Source organism: Procambarus clarkii, chromosome 4, assembly GCF_040958095.1.
Source record: "Procambarus clarkii isolate CNS0578487 chromosome 4, FALCON_Pclarkii_2.0, whole genome shotgun sequence".
NCBI lineage: Eukaryota > Metazoa > Arthropoda > Malacostraca > Decapoda > Cambaridae > Procambarus > Procambarus clarkii.
Window position 1 is genome coordinate 3243991 of NC_091153.1, and position 25020 is coordinate 3269010.

Genomic DNA, 25020 nt, shown 5'->3' on the forward strand with positions numbered 1-25020 from the left:
ACAGTCAAGCTTTAACTTTCTGTAATGTCATTTAATATTTATAATTTATATAATGTGTCATTTATGGATACATGTAGTACTTGAAGATCTTTCCTGGACATCTAGTCTCCATAACAATCCCCAAACTTAGTATCAAACATAGCTAGTGTTCAGTTATTACAGCTGACTCAGGTATTTACATAAACCAGAAGAAAAAATTGGGTTGTTTTAGTAAACCACCCCCTCGGTGGATAGTGCTTTGACGCAGTGAGGGGGGGACACTTGTGCCCTGCCTGTGGGTAGAAGGGGGTAGCTCCTGCTTCCCTTTCCTTCCTACTGTGGCGATGCACAAGCAAAATATGTCCCCATATGTTGGGCGTGTTTGGAGACCTGTGCACCCCATTATATTCCTTCATCTGGGAGTTGAGCCAACCCAGCAGTTGCAGCCTGATTGGGTGGGAGGGGAAGGCAACACACTTCTTTAGTGAGGGGATGAGAGTAAAATGGAAGGTTCAGTGCAGCCCACCTGAACCAATTGGCTTGTCTGGCTAGCCCTGCCTCGTTAGACATCTGGTCAAGTGGGCATTGAAGTGTTGGTACTCATATTGGTCCCTGGGACACCGTTTGGCACTGCAGTGATGACCCACATATGCTGTTTTGGTTTCCTGAGGTTGGTTGCCCTTGTGCTTGTGCCTTCCTTGTGAACTCTGTGGTGGGTGTGGGGTGCTGGACAGCAAAGTCTCTATATGTTACTTTTTTTTGTCAACTTCTGACCTTATTTCTCCTCGAACTCGTGGGGTGGGCAATCAGGCTCCTGAGTCGGACCGTGATGAAAGGACAGGCTCCATAGCCCTGGCTACATTGGGTCCAGGCCAGGCTTCATCTCTGATTACCCTACTGACTTTCTCCAGTTCCCTCTTACTTCTGTGGCTGGGTTGAGCCCCAAGCCCCTGGTTGTAATCACCTTGTCCCCTGGTGTGACTCCATCTTCCACTGTGCCAACTGCATAGTTTATTCCCCCTCCTTCATGGGGTTCCTGCCACTGTCACAGCACTCTCACGAGTTTGCTTCCTGTTACCACTGATGCGTTCCAGGAGTTGTTTGGCCCCGCTATGTGATCTTAAGTATTTTGAGCTTTGTAATGATGAACATACCCCGCCCTGATGATGTGCACATCTATAAGCACTTGGTTGATTCTATGAATTTGAAAGTGACTTTTAACTCTGCCTGGCACATGTGTAGTTGTGACTTCTTCTCAAGAGACAGCCACCTGCCTAGCTACTTTGTCCTCGATTGGTCAGACCCCTGTTCAGGTGTCCTATAATACCCTGTTGATTGCCAGCATTGGCACTGTTGTTCTCCCACACCATTTGCAACTGGAGATTAGAGACCTCAAAGACTGTCATGAGGATATTCCATATCTCTTTTGAGGCCCAGGACTCTTCTATCCTCCAGCTTGACTCCTTCACTCCACCTCCTTGTGGTCATCCTCTTCACATTGTTAAGATCCCTTTTGATGGTGGGACCCTTCTGTCGCTAATCATTCTTGCCAGTGCCGGATGCTCCGTTCAGGAGTACATTCCACTCTCCATGCCTCTGCAATAAGTGTTGGAAATTTAGTTGGTCATGGATCTATGGTAGACCCCCATTTGTATAAAGATTCTGCTAAACTTTTGGGGTTGATCTTTGACACACACTTGTTTGTCTTGGTCACCCTATATCTCTAACATCCAAGTTGTTGAATGCCCTCACATTTCTTTATTTTGACCCATGCTTCCTGGAGAGCTTAAAAATACACATTTATCTAGTTATACTTCTTTCTCATACTCTCTAAACTGGATTATGGCTGCCTACTCCTTTACCTCTCCTTCAACCCTTCATCATCTTGAGGCTCTGCACCATACTGGATTGCATCTTGGTTCTGATGCCTTTCATTTGTCCTTTACCCAGAACTTGTATGTTGAAATCGGCATCCTGTCACTAAGGAATTGTCGAGATCGTTACTGCCTTTCTACCTCGCATAGTCTTCAACATCTACATTCTCGCTTTTATTGAGCTTTGGCTGTTGCCCCTCTGGTAGGCCCTGTTCTCTTTCAATACTTACCTTTTTGTATAAGGATGTCTCTTTTGCAGGACTCTTTTGGTTTGAATTTGCAATGTTTTTGAGTTTTGAGTTTTTGCTCTATGGAAGCAAAGATGGAATTACTCGTGTCATTCCATCCTTGCCCCCATAGAGGGCCAAGCTTGCAAAGTTTTGCAAGACCCATATGGTAAAGACCTCTACCACTCCTTATTTTATGTAACTCCATTTCTTTGAATATTTTTCTTCACTCACATTCCAGTGCCCTATTCACAGATGGGTCTACGTCTGCCAATGATTTTGGCTTCTCTGTAGTCTTTTCGGACCAGAACTACATGTGTTGCCTACCCCCAGAGGCTGGCATCTTCACGGATGAAATGTATGCAATTTTATATGCTTTTTGTCAACTGCTCTTCAGTCATCAATGCTAATGCTCCTTTGTCATTGTGACATTCACAGTGCTCTCATGGCTTTACAGTAGTTATTTAATCGTATACATCCTGTGGTAGTCAAAATCTAATATCGGCTGCTTCGTATATCTAACAGGTTTACAAGAGTTAGGTTTTGCTGGGTTCCCAGCCATATTAGTATTAGCTTAATTGAGCATGCAGACACTGCTGCTAAGGGGTCTATCTGCACTTGTCCAATTTCACAAAAAGGCATTCCTTATTCAGGTTTCTACCCAGTCATTCATTCCTCAATCTGAAAAATTCATTCCTTAATGGCAGGGTCATTGGTCTGGTGTTACAGATAACAAACTTCATGCTCTTAAGGGTAGCCTGTCCACTTGGCCTTCCTTCTACCACCATAACCAGGGGTGAGAAACAGCTCTGGCAAGGTTAGGTATTGGCCCTACATGCTTAACTCACGGGCACTTGATAGAATGCTGCCCTGCTCCTTATTGTCCAAACTGCAGTGTCCCCCTTACAGTCATGCACCTCCTTGTAGAATGTCTGAATTTTCAGGAAATTTGTGTCTTCCTTTCAAAATGTTCTACGTGATCATTTGTCCATCAATAGAATCATTAGTGAATCTGATACCTTTATTATTGCTCGCCTTGTGTACTTTTGTTCTCGTATTGGCATCTTCAGTGATATTTAGGGTCTTTTGAATATCCAGAGGCACTGATTATCAAACCACACACCAGAAGATGAGGAGTCGACGACGTTTCAGTCCATCCTGGACCATTATCAAGCCCGCAATCAACTTGATAATGGTCCAGATGGACCAAAATGTCGTTGTCTCATCTTCTGGTGTGTGGTTTGGTAATCATATCTTCAGCCACATTATCGTAACTCATCGTCTGCATCCAGAGACACTTGACGGTGCTACATAGTCTCCCGGCTTGGTGCCTTCTTTTGATGATTATATTAATAAGCCACTTACATAGCCTTCCCGGTTTGGTGCCTTCTTTTGATAATTACTTACTTACTTAATAAGCCACTAGCATGCATAGCATGTGTACACAGCAGCAACCAACTGACTTTACTCTTAGAGACAAATGTTTGTGATCAACATGACGATTTCAGAATAAATTGAGAGGGAAATTAATGTAGGATCTGGTGTATGAGAAGTGGACAAGTGCAGTAAATATAACGAAACAAGAAAGTGTAATAAATAAATGAGCAAAGAAAAATTGTCCCCCCCATCTCCATTGTTGGGGACAGAAAGCCTGCAGTTAGGCTCATCAAGGTCCTTCCAAAGGCAGACTACTGACCTTCCCGATGATGCCACCCACAATTGTCTAACACCCAGGTACCTATTTTACTGCTAGGTGAACAGAGCATCATGTGGAAGGAAATATACCCAACTGGTTCTGTCATTCCCAGAGACTGAACCTGGGTCTTTTGAGAGTGAGCTTATGTAAATCTGTGTTTGAACAAATGGTCTGGATCAATATCCTCCAAATTCGAAAGTATTTTAAATGATTTGATGAGATTGGCGCCTGTCTGCAGTATTGTTAGCCCTCTGGCCGTCAATTGTTCCTATTGTGATTATCGACATAGTTCAGGAATGATTTTTGTTGCCCAGTGCTGAACTTTCTTCAAAGCAGATGTCTTTCTGAAGATGAGGTCTCCATGTTTGGATACAATAATCCAAGTGGGGGCACACGAGAGATTGGTATAACTCTTAATTTTTCTTGGAGTCAAAGTTTTGTTTGATTATTCCTAGGCTTTGGTTTGTTTTTTTACTGCAGCTGCCACTTGTTGTGCAACTTTCCCTGATTGGTGAATTCTGACTCCACGGTGCTTTTCTTTATCAATCTGGCGTAAGGTAATGTTGCTTTCATAGTTGCGATATGCATCGTTATGCCCCAAATGTAAGGACTTGCATTTCTCAATATTAAAAAGTATTTGCCAGTTTTCTGACCACTTGTGGTGTTCGTGTAGATTTCTTTGTAAGGCCTCAATGCTTTTGTCACTTCCTACTTTATCATAAATCTTAGTCATCTGCAAATTTATTAGCGTGGTTTGTAATATTCTCATCTATGTCATTGATATATATGACCAAAAAAGTTGTCCCCAAAATGGAAACTTGTGGTACCCCACTCACCACATGTCTCCAGTCACATTTTTCTTTTTTAGGATGACCCTTGTGCTTTCACCATTTTAACCTTTGTTTTATCCATGCTAGTATTCTACCGCTTATTACGTGTGCTTGTACTTTTCTCGCCAGGTTTTCATGTGGTACCTTATCAAGAGCTTTAGCAAAGTTCATATTTTTACTAAATCTACTGGAAGTTATTTACTAAATAGCTAGTTACCGTTTCCAAAAAATGTTAGCCGGTTATTAAGGCAGGATTTATTTGAAAAGGAAAACCATGTCGAGTTAATTTTCCTACATTTTGCACACCAAGATGGTGGATGATTCTTTCCCTAAGGATTATCTCCATGAGCTTACAGATATTCGAGGTTAAACTGATCGGACAGTAGCTTTCTACTGAGATCTTTCTGCCTTTTTTGAAAATAAGGTGTAACATTTACATATTTCTAATCTAGGGGAACTATCCCTTGGGCCAGAGATGTTCTGAAAATGAGTTTTAAGTGCTAGACATGGTTCGTCTGCCAGTTCCTCAACAACTTTGAATTCCGTCCACACCTGGGGCTTTTGAATTTTTCAGTTTGCTAATGTTTTTCATGATTATATATAACATCTTATTGGGATATCACTTAATTCATTCTCTTTACTTGCTTCATACATTTGTGTGGGCATTGGAATATTGTTTTAAATTCTCTAGTGTGAATACTAATGGAAAGTAGTCATTCAGAGTGTTGGCTGTCATTTTATAATCAATTATAACTTGGTTGCATCTTTTAAGCTTTTAAGGGTCCTACCAAGTCTTTTTGTTTTGGATTTGCTTCTTATATACCCCTAGGAAGACTCTGGAATCTTCTTTGTTCTGAGCAAGTTTTCTTTTGGCTGATTTGGTTTTCTGGGTGGCTAAATTTTGGGGGTACAGTATTTCATAATCTGTGTTGTTCTTGTGGATTCATACCTGCTCCAGAGGTTTTACTTAGTTATTACCATAGCTCTTTTTGCTGCCTGTGTCATCCATCTACTTTTCTTTTTCTTTTCTTTCTTCCCACATGTTTTTGAACAAGTTCAGTAATGACATTTTTCAAGTTTTCCCACAATAATTCCATGCCTTGATATTCTATTCATATGTATGCATTTTTGACTAATAAAATCTTATTAGTATATTATTATAGATAACCCTAATGTATAAAAAAAGGCTTTAAGTGTTATATTTCCAGCCATAGAACTACAATAAATCATTTGAACTCTGAGCCTTCCCTCGTATCTTTAAAAAGGAAGAGTAAATCCCAATCCATGAAAGTGGAGATCTTGCTGAATTAATCTACTATACAGGTATATACCAAAATTTACCTTTGACAAGCCGTTGGCTTCCTATCCCCCGTCGTGGGATAGGCCACACTCTCCTTAGAGTGGCCCTCGGGTAAATATCAATCCTACCCACTTCATCTAAATTGTTTGAAAAACTAATGTACAAACAGCTTGACTCCCTAACATGTACTTAAATCTTTCCAATTAGGCTTCATATCCCCCCAAAAAAGCCCTAATAGTGCCTTAATTAATATGTTTGACTTGATACATGTCACTCTTGACAAAAATGGGTACCCAATAGGTCAATTTGTTTGCCTTCGTAAAGCCTTTGACTGTTTTATCAACAATAACTTTGTCAAATTGTATCATTATTGTCTGGTCACTCCCCCACAATATATTCGATCTTTCCTCAGTGTAGACTGGGAGGGGGGTGGGTGCATAATAAATGAATTAAACTGAAAAAAACGAGAGGTTTAGTTTAGTTCATTTATTATGCACCCCATACCCATCTTGTGGACGGTAGTGTAAAGGGTTACAGACGCACATAATGGGCTCAAAGACTGAACCCCCAAATTCATTTGCCTAAGCAAGTCTTGATCACTTGATGATCTAGCGGATGTTATCGTGGGAGGTGGGCGGCTGTGGAGGGGGTGTTCTGGGATTGGAATATCCCTGTGAGACGGAAGTCTAGGCGTTGGTTACTGGTTAGTCTTTTATTTTTGAGCGCCCGTCGACCTTGTGAGCCGTGTATATTACAAGACTTGCCTCTAAGAATTAATTCCGTGTCTCAGATAAAAGTCTTTTTCGTAAGTTTTCGCTCCTCGTGGCTCGACTAAGTTTATAAGGCTCCCGCGATCTTGCTGTAACCATCGCGGTAACTGTAAGCTCTTACTGCTGAACCTCTTGGCAACCATCATGCTTTACTGTTATCGTGTGGCGCAGTGATTACTGGAGCCGACTCACAACCTGCAGTACCCAGGTTCAGTTCCCGCACCAGGACGGATCCTGTTCAATTGAGCTTCGTTTCCTTTCACCTGATGTTCACCTCTAGTCACCTAACAGCAAATATGTACCTGGTAGTTGGGCAGCATCCTGGGGATGATCTTAGTTAGCCTTTGGACGTCTAGACGTCAGCTGACCTTGTTGGATGACCTATTGACCTGCATTGCCACAGGTGGGTCCTAGCCTTCTTGGCCCGGCCATCCCACGGTGTGGATCACAAAGGCTTCGGGCCAGGATGGAGGATAGACTCTCCTTCTCTATTGGGCAGCGGCACTCATCTTGTGAGTGGACACACCGCCATAGCAGCATGTACAACACTCCCCAATAGGAAGAAAACCCGCTGGGTTGTTCATCCTGTCACCACCTCCTCTGAAATAATAATAATAAATAATAATAATACATCTGTTTAGGCAAATATATACATATACGGTCCCCGTGGTGCAGTGGTAAAGCACTCGCCCGGCGCTCCGCGAGCGCTTTGGCCTGGGTTCGTATCTTGGCCAGGGAGGATTGACTGGGCGCCAATCCTTAATTGTAGCCTCTGTTCACCCAGCAGGGAATGGGTACCTGATTGTTAAACTATTTGGCGGGTCGTATTCAGGGGAAAATTAGGATTAAGGACCTGCCCGAAACACTATGCGTGCTGTAGTGGCTGTACAAGAATGTAACAACTCTTGTATATATAAATAAATAATACAAAAAATGTAGGTATCATAGAGTATGATCGTTGACATACAACCATTGTATTTTCAATATTTATTCATGACAGCTGTTGTAAGATGCTGCAGATGAAGCTAGAGTATAGTGAGCTAAGTGAAGCTTATCTCATTGTGGCAATAACAGCTCCCAGCTCCCGGATATCCTTTGTGATAGGAGTCTAATTATATCTACTATGAAGAGAAGATCTATCTGCTCGTGGTTAATTCAGATCAATAGCTGTTTCTCCCTCTATTTGTATGCTTAATGCCCATGCTGGTGAGTAATGTGTAGGAGGCGGAGCCCAGGTCATGGAGCTCATCCTTAGTACACACACATATGCACAGTTTCTTTCGTCTGATGCCTTTGTTCACCTAGCAGTAAAGTTAGACAACTGCTGTGGGCTGAATCGTGGGGGGTGTAATTACCTAAGTGTAATTACCTAAATATAGTTACAGGGTGTGAGAGCTACGCTCGTGGTGTCCCGTCTTCCCAGTACTCTTTGTCGAAATGTGTGGTGTTTGTGTGTAATTACCTAAGTGTAGTTACAGGATGAGAGCTACGCTCGTGGTGTCCCGTCTTCCCAGCACTCTTTGTCATATAACGCTTTGAAACTACCTACGGTCTTGGCCTCCACCACCTTCTCACCTAACTTGTTCCAACCGTCTACCACTGTTTGCGAAGGTGAATTTTCTTATATTTCTTCGGCATCTGTGTTTAGCTAGTTTAAATCTATGACCTCTTGTTCTTAAAGTTCCAGGTCTCAGGAAATCTTCCCTATCGATTTTATCAATTCCTGTTACTATTTTGTATGTAGTGATCATATCACCTCTTTTTCTTCTGTCTTCTAGTTTTGGCATATTTAATGCCTCTAACCTCTCCTCATAGCTCTTGCCCTTCAGTTCTGGAAGCCACTTAGTAGCGTGTCTTTGCACCTTTTCCAGTTTGTTGATGTGCTTCTTAAGATATGGGCACCACACAACTGCTGCATATTCTAGCTTTGGCCTAACAAAAGTCGTGAACAATTTCTTCAGTATATCGCCATCCATGTATTTAAAAACAATTCTGAAGTTAGAAGGCGTGACATAGGCTCTTCGCACAATATTCTTTATGTGGTCCTCAGGTGATAGTTTTCTATATAGAACCACCCCTAGATCTCTTTCTTTATCAGAATTCTTTAAAGATTTCTCACATAATATATAGATTGTGTGGGGTCTATGTTCTCCTATTCCATATTCCATAACATGGCATTTATTAACATTAAATTCCATTTGCCAAGTGGTGCTCCATATACTTATTTTGTCCAGGTCATCTTGAAGGGCATGACAATCATCTAAGTTTCTTATCCTTCCTATTATCTTAGCATCATCAGCAAACATGTTCATATAATTTTGTATAACAACTGATAGATCATTTATGTAGACAATAAACATCACTGGTGCAAGAACTGAACCCTGTGGTACTCCACTTGTGACATTTCTCCAGTCCGATACATTGCCTCTGATCACTGCCCTCATTTTTCTTTCAGTCAGAAAATTTTTCATCCATGTTAGAAGCTTACCTGTCACCCCTCCAATATTTTCCAGTTTCCAGAACAATCTCTTATGTGGAACTATGTCGAAAGCCATTTTTAGGTCCAGATAGATGCAGTCAACCCAACCATTAAATTTATTTTTTTTATTAAATTTTGCCCCTAGGGGCGAGTTTATTGGGCAGCGCCACTCATCCTGTGAGTGGACATACCGCCATAGCAGCATGTACAACACTCCTTAATAGGAAGAAAACCCGCTGGGTTGTTCATCCTGTCACTTGTAACCAGACACAGCTGGGACTTGCTTAACTGTCTCAAGTGAACAGCTCTTCAAACAAGAAGATTAACATCTATCAACCCTTAAAAGCTTACGTTATCTTGCGGGTGCAAAATGGGGAAATCTTTTAAGAACAGTATTAATATTTGACAAATAGTGTTTTCCTAACTCAAACAATGTGGGGTTTATTATTCTACACATATTCCTAATGTCTCTCAGGTGTTCACATTCACGTAGATAGTGGTCAAGGTGGTGTCCATCACTCTCACCACAGATTCTGCAACTTCGCTGATCAACTGTTGTTTCCATTCCAAATCTCCATGGATATTTGTATCCAAGACGGATTCTCGCTATTACTGATTCTCTCCCTCGTCCTCCTCCTCTTCGGCCATAATGACTGGGATTGCCAGCTGCAACCATGTTGTACCATCGTACAGATTCACTGGTTTGTGCTTCTATCCTCCTTTCTTCAGTTACCTTGTCACGGTGATGTTGCCTGATAATACCTCTAATTTGTAGTTGAGTCTTGGGTATGAAGTATTCAATATGGTCTCCTTCAGCGCCTTCAGCAGCCAGCACATCTGCTCGTTCATTCCCACATATTCCAACATGGGAGGGGATCCACAGAAACTTGATGACTCTTCCCTGATTGGTAAGTACTCTCACAGCTCTCTTAATTTCAGCCCAACCATCTCTTTCCTGTAATATCTCTGTTGCTCGATCATAGAAACTGAGTAAATTCGATACACAGGATCTTCCAAATCGAAAACCATACTGTCTGTCTGATATTATATAATTTCTCTCCAGGTGTTCTACCCATTTAGTTTTGTGTGTACTCACCTAGTTGTGTTTGCGGGGGTTGAGCTCTGGCTCTTTGGTCCCGCCTCTCAACCGTCAATCAACTGATGTACAGATTCCTGTGTGTGTGTGTGTGTGTGTGTGTGTGTGTGTGTGTGTGTGTGTGTGTGTGTGTGTGTGTGTGTGTGTGTGTGTGTGTGTGTGTGTGTGTGTGTGTTTACTATTTGTGTCTGCAAAATCGAGCTATTAGCTCTTGGACCTCGTTTTTCTAATCAATCTATTTTTGCTCTATTATATCTACTTCATATATTTCTCTCTTACACACGCACTCATATCCTCAGAAAGCAGCCCGTAGCAGCTGTCTAATTCCCAGGTACCTATTTACTGCTAGATGAACAGGAGCATCAGGATGAATGAAACTGCCCATTTCTTTCCGCCTCGGCCGGGAATCGAACCCTGGCCCTTAGGAATACGACTCCGAGCGCTGTCTACTCAGCCCTAAGGCCCTAAGTTGTGTGTGAACTCACCTAGTTGTGCTTGCGGGGTTGAACTCCAATGCCTAATGCATTCCATTTGTTAATTACTCTGACACTGAACCAATTAATTCTTTCTAATGTCTCTGTGGCTCATTTGGGTGCTAAGTTTCCACCTGTGTCCCCTTGTTCGCGTTCCGCCTGTGCTAAAAAGTTTGTCTTTTTCCACCCTGTCAATTCCCCTGAGAATTTTGTAGGTGGTTATCATGTCTCCCCTTACCTTTCTGTCTTCCAGGGACGTAAGGTTTACCTCCTGTAGCCTTTCCTCGTAGCTCATACCTCTCAGTTCTGGGACTAGTCTTGTGGTGTACCTCTGAATCTTCTAACTTCACTTATTAACACACAAGAGAGAAAGAGAGAGAGAGAGAGAGAGAGAGAGAGAGAGAGAGAGAGAGAGAGAGAGAGAGAGAGAGAGAGAGAGAGAGAGAGAGAGAGAGAGAGAGAGAGAGAGAGGGGGGGGGGGGAGAGAAGGAGAGGGGGGGGGGCAGTATATGTGGGTTCGTCTCGACTCACGGTCGGGAATCCTGGGTTCGAACCCCTGGCATGACAGAAATGATTGGGCACGTTTCCATGAATCTAATGTCTCTGTTCACCTAATAGCAGTAAAGAGGTACCTGGTTGTTAGTCAACTGTTGTAGGGGTTGCGTCCTGGGGTGAGTGAGCAGTTTGACCTTGGCAGGACCTAGATATAAGCCTAACGTAAACATATAAACACGCTGCCTTCCCCAACAAAGACGAATGAATAATTCGGAGAGCAACAGAGAAGCAGTATGAGAATCACAAAATCCAAAGCCGAGAATCACACTAAACTCTTATACCCATCCACATTAGTGGGGAAGATGATGATTGCTCAAGTGACGAGGCTACACAAAGAGAAGGAAGCCACATGGAGAATAAGTTAGTGTGAGAAGAACTCAATAAAAATTCCCAAATGGAACCAGAGCTGTTCCTAGATCCATATTGTTGAAATTGAAATAAGTTTATTGAGGTAAAATACACACAAAGGGATGAGGTAGCTCAAGCTATTCTCACCTCGTTCAGTACAACGTGTTCATACATATATAGACACATAAACATATATGTTTATTTTCGTGATATACACACACACATGACAAACAATAAACATATTACCGAACATTCTGAGAGATAAACATATACAATTCCTCCTTTACACAAGTAGTATGGTATCAGACGTACACACAAATACTTTTATGACTTAGGTATACTGTATAGACATCCACATTGTTGTTCAGAGAACTGACTCTACCAGAAGAAATACTGACTGAAATAGAAGTAATACAGGGAGGGGGGGGGGAGAAGTACAGAAGCAATTAGAGGAGCTGGATGTATTTACTATTTGTGTCTGCAGAATCGAGCAATTAGCTCTTAGACCCCGCCTTTCTAACCAATCTATTTTCCTCTATTATTTCTACTACATTATATCTAAGACACGCAAACATCTCCAGGAAGTAGCCCGTAGCAGCTATCTAACTTCCAGGTATCTATTTACTGCTAGGTGAACAGGAGCATCAGAGTGAGAACAACTGCCCATTTGTTTCTGCATCGGCTGGGAATTGAACCCGGGGCCCTTAGGACTGCGACGCCCGAGCGCTGTCCACTCAGCCACAAGACCCCAAGTTGAGTGTGCCTTATAGATATAGATATAACATAAAATGTCTGTCTGAAATAATAGGTCAGATGCTTGGGGCTAAACTCACCCAACTTTCACACATGATACAGGGGGGGTATGGGAGTGTCATAGGCCAGTCGGGGTTTGCCCAAGTGTCATGCTTTAAGAAATATCAACATCTTAAATCCCCCCCTATCCAGGCAATATTCATGGTTTTAAATAAAAACCATGAATATTGGTTTTAATGAGGGACGAGGGCTGGGGAGAGAAGGAAGGAGTGTAGAGGTGTTGGGAGAGAGGTGGAGAGGGGAGAAAGGGGAGAGGTAAGAGTGGGAGGGAGGGTGGAAAGGATAGGAGAGGGGGAGATGGTGGAGAATGAAAGGAGATGGAATAGAGGAGAGAGGGGGGGGGGAAGAGAGAGAGATAGAGATAGATTCACCCTCGGATAGATAGATAGGCAGTCAGACATTTCTATTTACAACTATAGATTATAATATTTATAGCCGTGGGTATAATATCCATCCAGGAGCCCGGCTTTGAGCAAACCTAGCAACATGTGCAAACAGTTTTTAGCCAAGAAAGTGCAGCACCGGAGTTTATACACGCTAGCTAGACCTGTATAATTATCAAAATAAACGATCAGCCAGTGTAGCTACTGGCATAATGTATTATTATAATCTCTTTGTTTGTCACTGTTATGTAACTTCTTAAATTCATCTCTTATACGCCTTTCTTTAAATTTGCATTTACCCCTAACTATTCAACATATCATGTCACAACTGACAGGATATGTAATCTAGAATGATATACAAGCAATTAAAATGCATATATATTTATATATATCTATTTTTATAATTATTCTCAATTCATATTATGGCCACGACGCCATTGCTCTGTACCTTGGCCACCCCAGTTTAATGCCAGACCGATGCCTCAACATATTGGTCTTGATAATCCTTATTCATTGTGTGAAATTTATATAGTGGAAGTTTTATGCCTAATTAAAAGTGGGTAACCGTTGGGTTGGCACTTAAATATCGGCTGGGTGTCGACAGGCGGGCGATCCCATGTACGCACACCATTGATTAACATTATCCAGGGAATAATATTGACCTTGTTAGAATAAGCCATTTTGCATTCATGTTAAGGTAGGAGAGTTGAGGAAAGTAAATTAAAATATTAGCCAATTTTGTGCTGAACAGTTTGGCGGGAAAAAATTCAGTGAAAAACACCGAAAATTGCCGAAATATATCTCTGGAGCATCGTGGAGAAGACTTCGGTTTTTCCGTGGATTAAATGGAATAATTTATTTCTCAGCATATACGACGTACTAAAATACAACAAAAACATACAAAAATACTGTAATATATATTCTATTTTTTAGATATATTTTCGAGGCTCAGAAAGACGAATTATTACCATAATCAATTTTTTCCCCGACCTCCTACCCTGACGCTGAAAATATCCACGGAATAACGACAGACTCCACCGATTATTTATTTAACTGCTTTACGCGCCCTCAACCCAAACCCCTTTATTTTAAAAATATATTAGGAGCATCCAACTAATTTCTAAAAATAACGAGACTGAGTAACATAGAGGGGAACATGGCGTAAATAATACAGGAATATAATTTGTTGCTGGTGGCGGAGACTGGCGGGGTGGCCGGACCCCGCGCGCCACCCGCGCTCCACAAGCCCGCCACCCGTTACTCCTTTAAGGTCTCATCCGACAACCCTGTGAGTATTCTCCTCACTTTTTCTCCCCGTATGCGCGGATTTAACCGCCGATATTTCACCCTCATGGCCCCGGTGGCTATCTACGCCATGGTAGTGAGGTAGGGGTTGAGGTGGATGGGTTTGATGGGGGGATTTTTGAAGATTTTTGGCGAGGGTTGGGCCGGGTGGAGGGAGACGGGCCGGTGATGGCGGCGCTCCCGCGTCGCTTGGGTCCTCCTCGCGCGCCAACCTTAAATCTCCCGCCAAAATATAGGGCGGGAAGTTTTAGCGCGCTGCACAAGACTCCCGCCTCAAGAAGGTGGCACTCTTGGTCCCTCCCGGCCCGCCGCGCCCGCCGCCCACCTCCTCCCATGGTCGCCACATTCACCCTCTCTACGGCTTTTATGTGGAGAAAATGGCGCCGGGATTCGAGCATGATGGGGCAAGGGATAAGCTGGCTTGAAAATGATTTGCTGTAGGGTGTCATTTTATGGGTTTGGTGAGGCTGTTTGGTGTTCCGAAGGCGTTGGTGGTGATTAAAAATATTTCCTGCTTGAGGGTTATTTTTTTTTTTTGGTAATATATTTGTCGCATTAAAGTTTCCGGGATGTTAGAGGATGGGCGGGTTGTAAGAGTGGATATTCTCTACCTGTCCTCTTACAATGTATCTATTACATTTATGTTAGCTAAAAAGGCTTTTCTGAAACGCTTGGAGTGTGTTAGCAACAGTTATAAAAAATAAAATAAGTACACAGGCCAGAGGGAAACTGGCTACACTTTTGTGTGAACTTTTGCCGCCGCATAAATTAATAAAACCCATTGTTTTTACTGTCATTAATTTTTATCCTTGATAACTACACAAGAGATGCAGTTAAAATTTTGTCAAACCTATCACAAAATTTTTTTTTTTTTGGGGGGAAAAGTTCATAATCTTTTTCAAAAAAATTTCCCATGTATGGAGTGATGTATGGAAAGCTAGTAAAGAAATATGCATGTGGTTAATTAATCATATTTTTTATGACTTGTGCACTACATAGTGGTGAGGGTGGAAAGTTTCTTTGACATTTTAACTTTAAATATTATCTTGAAATGAAGTTTCTACATTTCTGTTAGGGGGTTGAGGGCGTGGCATTAACTTTGACAAATACCCCTCGGCGAGCTGTAACTGCAAACAATGCAGATATTTCAGATTTAATTGAATGACTTGTATTTAGTATATTATACTGTATAGATATGCAGGTAATTTTAATACTGCACTGTAATTCATTGTTAGGATAGGCAACTCCTGGGTACCTACTTATTGCTAGGCGAACAGGTGCATTAGGTGGTAGACAATGTTCCAGACCATTGTAGTGGGGTTTTAACTACTGGTGGATTGGGTGATGACAAGAAATGTGGGGTTCTTGGGGATAAAATGGTTATTGATACGAGTTGGCAGTGATAATTGCATATTATGGAGCATGCATATACAGTATACAGAAATATGTAATCCAGCAAGACTGCCAAATATTTACTTGATTTGCTGTCTATTGCAATTATATTTTATTTGCAAGAAGATACAATGGGTTGGCGAGTTTACATAAGATTTGTATTTTTGCATTCATGCAAAGTCACTATAATGCATAGTATTTTGGTCAAAATAATCATATTTTGCTGAATAGCATGACAGTACTATCTACTAGCCATTGTTTACATGCATTGTTTGGGTAATCCTGGAAATTCTGATAATGCAATGCAACAGGTCAATAAATATTTGTACTGGTATTTTCAGTACTCTTGTATACATTTAGCACAAAGCATAATTTAAAACGAGGTGTACAAGAGGTGTATGTGTACAAGAGTACATGTACACAATCTGTTGCTGCTGCTTTCATATCACACCAACAATTTCCCATGTCTTGGGGATTTTCTTAATGCAGTCATTAGTGTGAAGGATTATGATGCCAGTATTGATCAGTTAAACTGACACTTAAAGAGAGCCGGTCGGCCAAGCGGACAGCACGCTGGTCTTGTGATCCTGTGGTCCTGGGTTCGATCCCAGGCGCCGGCGAGAAACAATGGGCAGAGTTTCTTTCACTCTATGCCCCAGTTACCTAGCAGTAAAATAGGTACCTGGGTGTTAGTCAGCTGTCACGGGCTGCTTCCTGGGGGTGGAGGCCTGGTCGAGGACCGGGCCGCGGGGACACTCAAGCCCCGAAATCATCCCAAGATAACCTCAAGATAACTTGCCGGTCTTAAGATGCCCATTAAAGACTACTATATTTGTGTTTATGCAAACGAGTAACTGGACAGCAGTGCAACTTGTAATAATACAAAATTTATCTTGTCCAAATGTGATATTGTCACTTTGCTTATGTCAGTGCACAAAATGGTTCGTCTTGGTTGTTGCAATACCAAATTTGTACCATTTTCAGGGTACACTGTATAATATTTGAAAGGATGCTGTCACTTGAACTGCTTTAGTATTAGTCCAGTGGCTATTCAACCTACCAGCAAATCAAAGAAATATTGACAAAACATAGGATGGAACTTTATTGAATTATAGGTTCCTGTATGGAGTGATGGGATGCGATTGCTCTGGGGTTCTCTGGACTCCTGCCAGCAACTGCCTTTCTGATGTCTCAAAAAATGCTTCTAGTGGCAGAAAGTTTAACGGCAGTAAACCACTACCATCTCCAATCATAAATACCATCACCATTATTGCAACTGTCATGTCATGCTACCATTACTCTTTAAATTGCCATTATGGGAAGCATACATCACCTAAATTTGGTTTTATGGTTTAAACCCACTTTCTGCCTTTCTCAGATGCTTGTTAAGTTTGAAAACAAAATGCTGAATTCTGACATGTTAAGATCATGAACATTTTAAAAGTTTGGTGCTTATTTGCATTGCAGTACTTTCATTATCTTTTTATTTCTAGATTATAAACGATGGCAGAAGACACCCCAGTCGATAGCCCCAAGCGTAAACGTGGACGTCCACCAAAGCCCGAGAGTGAGAAGGTGGCTCCTAAACGCAAGTCCACTGAAGCTGATAGTGGCAGCACTGCCAAGAGGGGCCGAGGGCGCCCAAAGGGCAGCAAAAACAAAGGAAAGAAAGGTGCTACAGGGAAAGGATCGGTATGTTCTAAACTTACAGCATTATCATATCTGTAAGCAAAATTATTTTTTTTTTGGGTGCTTTAATTTTTAATTTATATACTGTAGTATAAAATTATTCCATGTTGCTTCACCCAGATTTTAGGCAAATTTCTGGCATGTAGATTTTTATGCAATTTGGTACAATACTTGTAGATCCTGAGAGAAAGTAAATGACTTCTGAGAAAGAAAGTAAATGAAATAGGATACATCCAATTATTTCAATAGGATGTATCTCAACTTCTATGGCCCCAGAGTTCATACAAATACCATTTTAAAACCATGGAGTGAGGTCTCAGATGTTTAATCTATGCATATTTTAGATTGGTGTTCAACTAAAAAATCAAAGTTGACCTTTAAACTAACCTTTTGACCTCAAACTAATTATTAATTGGTATAAATGTGTGTGTTAGTATTTAACATAATTCTTCTCAGGGTATTCCCTTAGTTTAGGAGCTATTCATACTGTAATGTACATTACAGTATGAATTATTTATTATTTACATTTTAATGTACATACATGCTTAGTTGAGAACCTTGACATTGAGTGTATAGCCAATCTTGAAACAGCCATAGCTCTGGAACCAGCTGAGGTCCAAGTGGTGAGATGAGTTTTATTTTTCATCAATTTCATATTCTTTTTACTATATACTGTACATAAACACATTCTCTAGTGTTCCAATAGTCCAATAGCAGTCTCCGTGGTGTAGTGGTAAGAAGCAGTCTCCGTGGTGTAGTGGTAAGACACTCGCCTGGCGTTCCGCGAGCGCTATGTCATGGGTTCGTATCCTGGCCGGGGAGGATTTACTGGGCGCAATTCCTTAACTGTAGCCTCTGTTTAACGCAACAGTAAAATGTGTACTTGGATGAAAAAACGATTCTTCGCGGCAGGGGATCGTATTCCAGGGACCATAGGATTAAGGACTTGCCCGAAACGCTACGCGTACTAGTGGCTGTACAAGAATGTAACAACTCTTGTATATATCTCAAAAAAAAAAAAAAAAAAAAAAAAAAAAAAAATAGTGTATTTTTATCAATATATATTTTCTGGTCAACAAAATGTTCCAGAATTTGAAATTCCTTAATCTTGGATGCTATTTGTGACTTGCAAAACACAAGGAAGCATCTTTAAAGACATTCATCTCTTAACTACAGATCTGATGGATAGAAATCCATCACTTAAACTCTTGTCAAATTATAAAGTATGAGGGGCCTCGTAGCCTGGTGGATAACGCGCATGACTCGTAATTCTGTGGCGCGGGTTCAATTCCCGCACGAGGCAGAAACAAATGGGCAAAGTTTCTTTCACCCTGAATGCCCCTGTTACCTAGCAGTAAATAGGTACCTGGGAGTTAGTCAGCTGTCACGGGCTGCTTCCTGGGGGTGGAGGCCTGGTCGAGGACCGGGCCGCGGGGACACTAAAGCCCCGAAATCATCTCAAGATCTCAAGATATGTAAAAACTGTCAAAAGAAGTTGGCAAAATCTCGATCTGCAATACTCGGTGGAGAATCCAAGGCTGAAACCATAGAAGATAGTGTAGCAGCATTTGAGGCTGAATATACAGAAGATGATGCAGTTGATCAGTATGAGCTTACTGAAATGAATAAGCTACTTACCAAATAGAAGATACCAATAAAAGCAAAATATCATGTAGTCAACATTATGCAAAGTAGTAACTTGAGTGGAAGGAGCTGTGCAAAGGAAACGAACATTTTGCTAGGCATTCAATTTCTTTCAGACTAAGATAATACAGTTCAAAATTCAACAATTAGAGAAATTATAGTATACTGGGTATCATTTTGACAAGTTTCTGTTCACTTTGATATGTATCAAATTAGAATTATGCTTATCTTTCCATGTGTGTAATAGTAGCACTTATAGTTGCAGATGAAGTCACAGTAACGTGGCTGAAAAATGTTGACCAAACCACACACTAGAAATTGAAGAAACGAGGTCGTTTCCGTCCGTCCTGGACCATTATTAAGTCGATTGTGATAATCGCAACATTATCACAGTCGATTGCGACAGTCGTCTTGATGATGGTTTTTATTTATTTTGCCAAAATGTTCATACCAACAGTATATTGTGATACTGGGTCATTGCTTGCCAAATCATTATGGCACTGAATAAATCGTGAGAATCTGAGTAAATCTCAGATTTACATGAAATTGGTAGGATGTTAGAGTACATGCAGTAACATATGCAAAATTTTAACTCAATCATGTATGATATTCATACAGTAGGGTTGCCAATGTAATAAATACATAATTTATGCTTGAAAACCACAAATTGCATTGGAACTTTTGTGATTTTTCATTGGAATCACTCCTAATTGCAGTGGAACCTTCATGTTGGGCTCGTTTTGAAGCTAATGGTCTATTAAAATGAATATCTTTTAAACTAAGGGAATACCCCAGAATATTTATTTTGTACTACTATACACATTTAACACAAATTGTTTGAACAAAATCCAGGTTGTCAAAATGACCTTTTAAAGGTCAATGATTAATTTAAAGGTAAATTTTATCTGAACCCTGATCTAAAATGTGCATAGCATAATAGTTGGGAGAGCCAATCAATACTGTACCTTTAAAATGGTATTTGAATGAACATTTGAAATAACATAGGACTTTGGAAAATTTATCTTTGGCAAAATTCATAATCTCGTATCTCTGGACGTTGTTAAACACTGAAATGTGTGTTCCAAATTGCATAAAAATTGGAGAAGGTACTGGAAACCACCTGGGTGAGGGGAACATGGAATGACCCACCTTTGTTTGAATTAAATGCATTAAAAAAATTTCTATTTACTGTAAAATAAATTGTCATATCTACCAACACCAAACTTCTGAAATCCTAACCACCCATTCTGTGAATGTTAGCTTTTTCATAAACTAATGGTTTTAGCAATTACTTTTAGAACCAATAGTAATACTGTAGTTCATTTTTATTTACATTCCCAGTAGCTGCAGTTGTAAATAGTACTGTAGGAAGCTGTGCAATGAACCAAATAATTTATGTTGCAAGAGCAGTGATATTGGATCAAAAGTATATAGTAGGTAAATCATTACCATCCAAAGTTTGGTTGAATATTCTTCAGATTTCACTGTTGAAAAGTTGTCAGCCTCTAGTAAATATCTACAAATCTGAATGGCTTTTAAAATACGGCTGCTTGGTATATCTAATGCAAGTCTTGCTCCTAACCCTCCCATAATTTTTCTTTAAATTTTTTTTAGAATTGGGTACTAAGGCTGAAGTCTTGTCAGTGGGGTTGATGGCTGTGATCCTGAAGATGGCTACCAAAAATTGCCTTTTAAGATAGAAGAGCCAAGCTGCTAACGTACTCCCCAAAACTGGCTGCTAGCAAATTTCAATAACAATACACAAAAAAAAAAATTGCGTGCTTGGCTAGATAGATCATTGCATGTTCTGTATGCTTTGCATAATCCTGTTATTAAAGTATGTTGGCCTGGTAGGTCGTGTTGCTCGGGTGATTGAAACGTTTAGATTTTACAGTTATTGTAATTTCTTTTCCAGGGAAAGCGTGGGCGTCCTGCCAAGAATGCACCCAAGGAAGATGCATCTGAAGAATCTGCTGAAGAGGCAGAGTAAATATTTTAGTAAAGGACCATCACCACACCCCGACATTGGCTGCCATTAAAGATGGACTAAAACTATCCATCTTGGAATACATCTGTTACTGTATAATCTATCCGAAACTGGCGTGAAAATGGAATATTTCTCCGAAGCTCAGAAGTGTTGAGCAGCTCATGTATGCCCTAAGTGTTTGTCCTTCAGTTATGCCTAAATGTCTTTGTACTTCCAAATAGCTTAAAAGTACCTATTTTTCTATGTATTTACATCGGTAAAGGCTTCTCGAGTAGAAACTAGGCAAAGGGTCTGTAGGGGTATGGTGGATGAGGTCAAATAATCGTTTCTTTTTATAAGTGTCTGTATGGTGTTAGAGTAGGTGTTTCAAATTTAATACCATTTTCTCAGAGTACAAAATGGATAATTTGGAATTATTTCTTGCATTTGCTTGAGAGGATTTTTATGTTGGCATTTTGAGTTTGTGGGAAATGAGATCTGATGAAATGTCACTATATATCACATCACACATTCGTCCTTCTCATTATCACCAAAGATCAGAATGCTTATCAAGGCTATTTAATGCCTTGTGGTCATGACGTTCATTGAGGGACCAATTTGTTCCCAATCATTAAATTTTAAATTTTATGCAGGTCAATAATCTGCATTTAATTGTCCTCATAATAAAGTTTTAGTTGTGTAAATGTGTTTTAAAAGCCTTATTTACAATGTTAAGTAAGAGTATCCTATGCATTAAAGATGAATTGATTAGTTATCGTTTTGAATTTGCTACAATGTTATGTTTAATTTGATGTTACTTATTTGTAAACCTGTACTTCTGGCAACTTTACATTTCCAGGGATTTCAGATTTTTGTCACTGTTTTAGCAAATGTAATTGATGGTGTAAATACATTGGAGCAATGTTTTTGAATGCGTGCAACCATAAAGTAGAAGTGTTTTTTTGTTCATAGATGTCACATTCCTTATGGTCCAGTTTGACCTGGCTTGATAGATTCCATAACCACTTATATCTTGCAGTCTAATGGTGCTACATAGCCTTCCTGGCTTGCTGCCTTCTTTTGAGACTTACAGTACTTACATTGGACTTGCAGTCCAATGTAAGTACATCTTACTGTAAGTACAATGTAAGCAATGTAAATGATCTGGTTTCCTTGAAATTTCTTAGTTTTTTCTTGGCTTAGCAAAATGTTGGTAGGTCCTCTTGAGCTAATAGGTGAACTTTTGGGGGTGTTATAATGGAATCGTTGAACTCCCTGACTTTTAGACGAGAGTTGAAGTTGTTAGTATATGTAAACATAATATAAACTTGTAATTACAGATTCGCTCTTTCGGTCAGCTTTTCATCTATAATGAATGAGGTGTGGTCGGCCTCTACATCATTGTACCAGCATTCATATTCACTGATTTGCACTTCTATACTTCCCTTCGCTACGGTGTCATGGTGGTGGTGTTTGATGTCCCTGATTTGTGAAAGGGTCTTCGGAATATAGTATTCAATATGGTATCTTTGAGCACCCTCAGCAAGCCAGAGCATCAACTAGTTTGTTTCCAGAAATGTGAGAGGCAATCCATAGAAGCTTGGATCATCCTTCCCTGGCTCTACATCATCTTGTTTGCATGAATAATACAAAGATGGTGAATAATGCTCTTGCATTATTCACCATCTTGATTTTCAGCTACTATCCCTGTTTTCTGCTTTACTTTCTGAGCCTTTGGTGCTGCTCTTGACTGCAGAACACTGCTTCCCTTGTGCTATCCTAGATATCGTAATGCCATAACAATGGCAGCAAGTTTCTGCATGCATTGAGGAGGCATAGATCTCAATCCACGCTTTCTCTGCATTTTCGTTATGGAAGGCATTTCTTAAGTGTGCTATATCATCCCTGTCACTAGTGGAGTTAGCAGACAGTGTGACATAGCAATTGCCAGAATTAGGTTGGGATACTATGGCAGGTGGCTACAGGTAATGAATTCCCCAGTGGTGAACATTCCAACTAAACTGTGGACATGAGCTAGGACGTTTGTCTCTTAACACTATTTGTGATTGCCCTGTTATAAATGATTTCAGGCCAAATGGTACGAGATACTTTGAGCTATAATTACATTAATAACGAATATTTGGAAGATATTCTTGTACTCTACACTGTGTGTGATAGTGGTGACTAATAAATCAGGCACACATTTCATGTTCTGATTCCACGTATGCCTAACTACCCTGTGAAATGTGAATATTAGATGAACGTATATAGCTAGCGTATACCTTTGATCTACAATGTAATGTCGACTCGCCAGGAATGGTTGAGGGCCACACATGCTAACACTAAACCAGACATGATTTAACACTAACCAGGAGGAATGGTTTCAAGCTCCACAAGGTACTTGCATCAATTCGGGATTTTTTTTTTTTTTAAATAAAACTTAGGTTATACACTCTTTGGGACCGCCTACCCGCTCAAGCTGTAAATGCAAAAAACCTATCTGGACAAATGGGGGGGGGGGGGCTTTGACAAGCTGCCGGCTTCCTATTCTCAAAGACCACTAAAGATAGTGTGGCCTGCGGGTACATATAAAATAGGGTAGCAGCACATTGCTGTGTATACCTAAGTTTATTAACCACAATAGTAAAACTACCACTCGCCACGTATGAACAGTACGTTCAGTAACTGGATGGGTGACCACGGGTAGAGCCACGCTCTTGACTACCTAATAACATTTATAGCAATAACTTAAGTTATGCCCGAAACTTTATGAGTTACCTCTGATTTAAAACAACCTTCTCAGGTAGTTATAATAAATTTCTGTCCTGACCAGAGATAGAATAGTTAAAAAATACAGTTGTCGGGTTCGTTTTCGACTCGATCTAGAATCCCGAACGGGACAGAAATTGTTGGGAACGATTCCCATTACCTTATGCGTCTGTTCACCTATGTAGTAAATAGGTGCCTGGGAGCAGCAGCTACTTCCCCATAGGAGCTGCTGAGCCGCAGTTCCCCCCCCCCTTTCCGAAAGACACTATCTGCCAGGTGTACGACGATCAACCTCAATAGAATAATTAGCCACTAACAAATGTTAAAACAAAAAAGTCTTTGTATGTTATTTTCAATATATATATAACTGAATTTTGTAAATTTGCATTAAAATGAGAGAAAAAATTTGGGTTTTGGGTTTTGAGGGTTTTGTGCTGCAAGACTGTAGGATTTACTGTACGAAAGTGTAGGCGCTACATCTGGCAACGTTGAGCTGCATTCGGGGCAGCTGGGTCACGTGTTAATGTTTACGTCGAGGCAGGTGTCACGTGTTGCTACTGGTGCTTAAATGATTTGCAATAGTTTATAAGTTTAATTATCCCATTGGCAATAACAATGGAAAGTAAAGTGAACTCTGTGAAGTATTTACGCAGTATCAACTTTTTGCAACTGGCAGTAAATGGAAAATAGAAGTAAATAATTGGAAAATAGAAGTAAAAACAAAAGATATTTACCTGAATTTACCTGAGGGTTACTATTATTAGTGGCCTCGACGAGGACAGGAAGCTGGTGGCTTGTCAGAGTTCCCCCCTTCCCTTCCCTCCCAGTTGGCCTGTTAAGTGACTCCCAGTTGGCCTGTTAAGTGACTCCCAGTTGGCCTGTTAAGTGACTCCCAGTTGGCCTGTTAAGTGACTCCCAGTTGGCCTGTTAAGTGACTCCCAGTTGGCCTGTTAAGTGACTCCCAGTTGGCCTGTTAAGTGACTCCCAGTTGGCCTGTTAAGTGACTCCCAGTTGGCCTGTTAAGTGACTCCCAGTTGGCCTGTTAAGTGACTCCCAGTTGGCCTGTTAAGTGACTCCCAGTTGGCCTGTTAAGTGACTCCCAGTTGGCCTGTTAATTGACACACCAATTTTGTCAGTTGTACCAGAGAAGTACCAGCAGGAGGAAGGAGTCTACACTCCAGTTTAATTAACATCAGTGTGTATCAGAAATGTGAATTACTTTTGTTGCTGTGAAACTGCTTTATTTGGCTTGTGTTTGGTGGGGACTCATCAATTCGGGGTAAAGTTAACATTGCTACAAAGGCCTTGTGATGTAATTTTGTTGTAATACAGAACTAGCGAGGTTCAAGTTCACCAATCATGTGGAAACTAGCAAGTTACGCTTAATGAATAAGTTTCTAGTGTATACCAAAGATTATCCCCCAGTAATGCA

At 40.6% G+C, this 25020-nt stretch overlaps 1 protein-coding gene across 1 annotated transcript; it reads left to right on the forward strand.

Annotated features, from left to right (window-relative positions):
- Positions 1-13953: 13953 nt before the first annotated feature.
- LOC123752000 (high mobility group protein I) lies at positions 13954-21523 on the forward strand. The gene is made up of 3 exons (XM_045734067.2): positions 13954-14111; positions 17014-17212; positions 20769-21523. Exons 2-3 carry the CDS (start codon positions 17024-17026, stop codon positions 20841-20843), a joined length of 264 nt encoding a protein of 87 aa, XP_045590023.1. The 5' UTR covers positions 13954-14111; positions 17014-17023; the 3' UTR covers positions 20844-21523.
- Positions 21524-25020: the final 3497 nt, after the last annotated feature.

Coding starts and splice junctions, on each gene's coding strand:
- LOC123752000 (XM_045734067.2), top strand. CDS start 17,024: ATGGCAGAAGACACCCCAGTCGATAGCCCCAAGCGTAAACGTGGACGT. Junction 17,213..20,768: donor GTGCTACAGGGAAAGGATCG/GTATGTTCTAAA, acceptor TTTCTTTTCCAG/GGAAAGCGTGGGCGTCCTGC.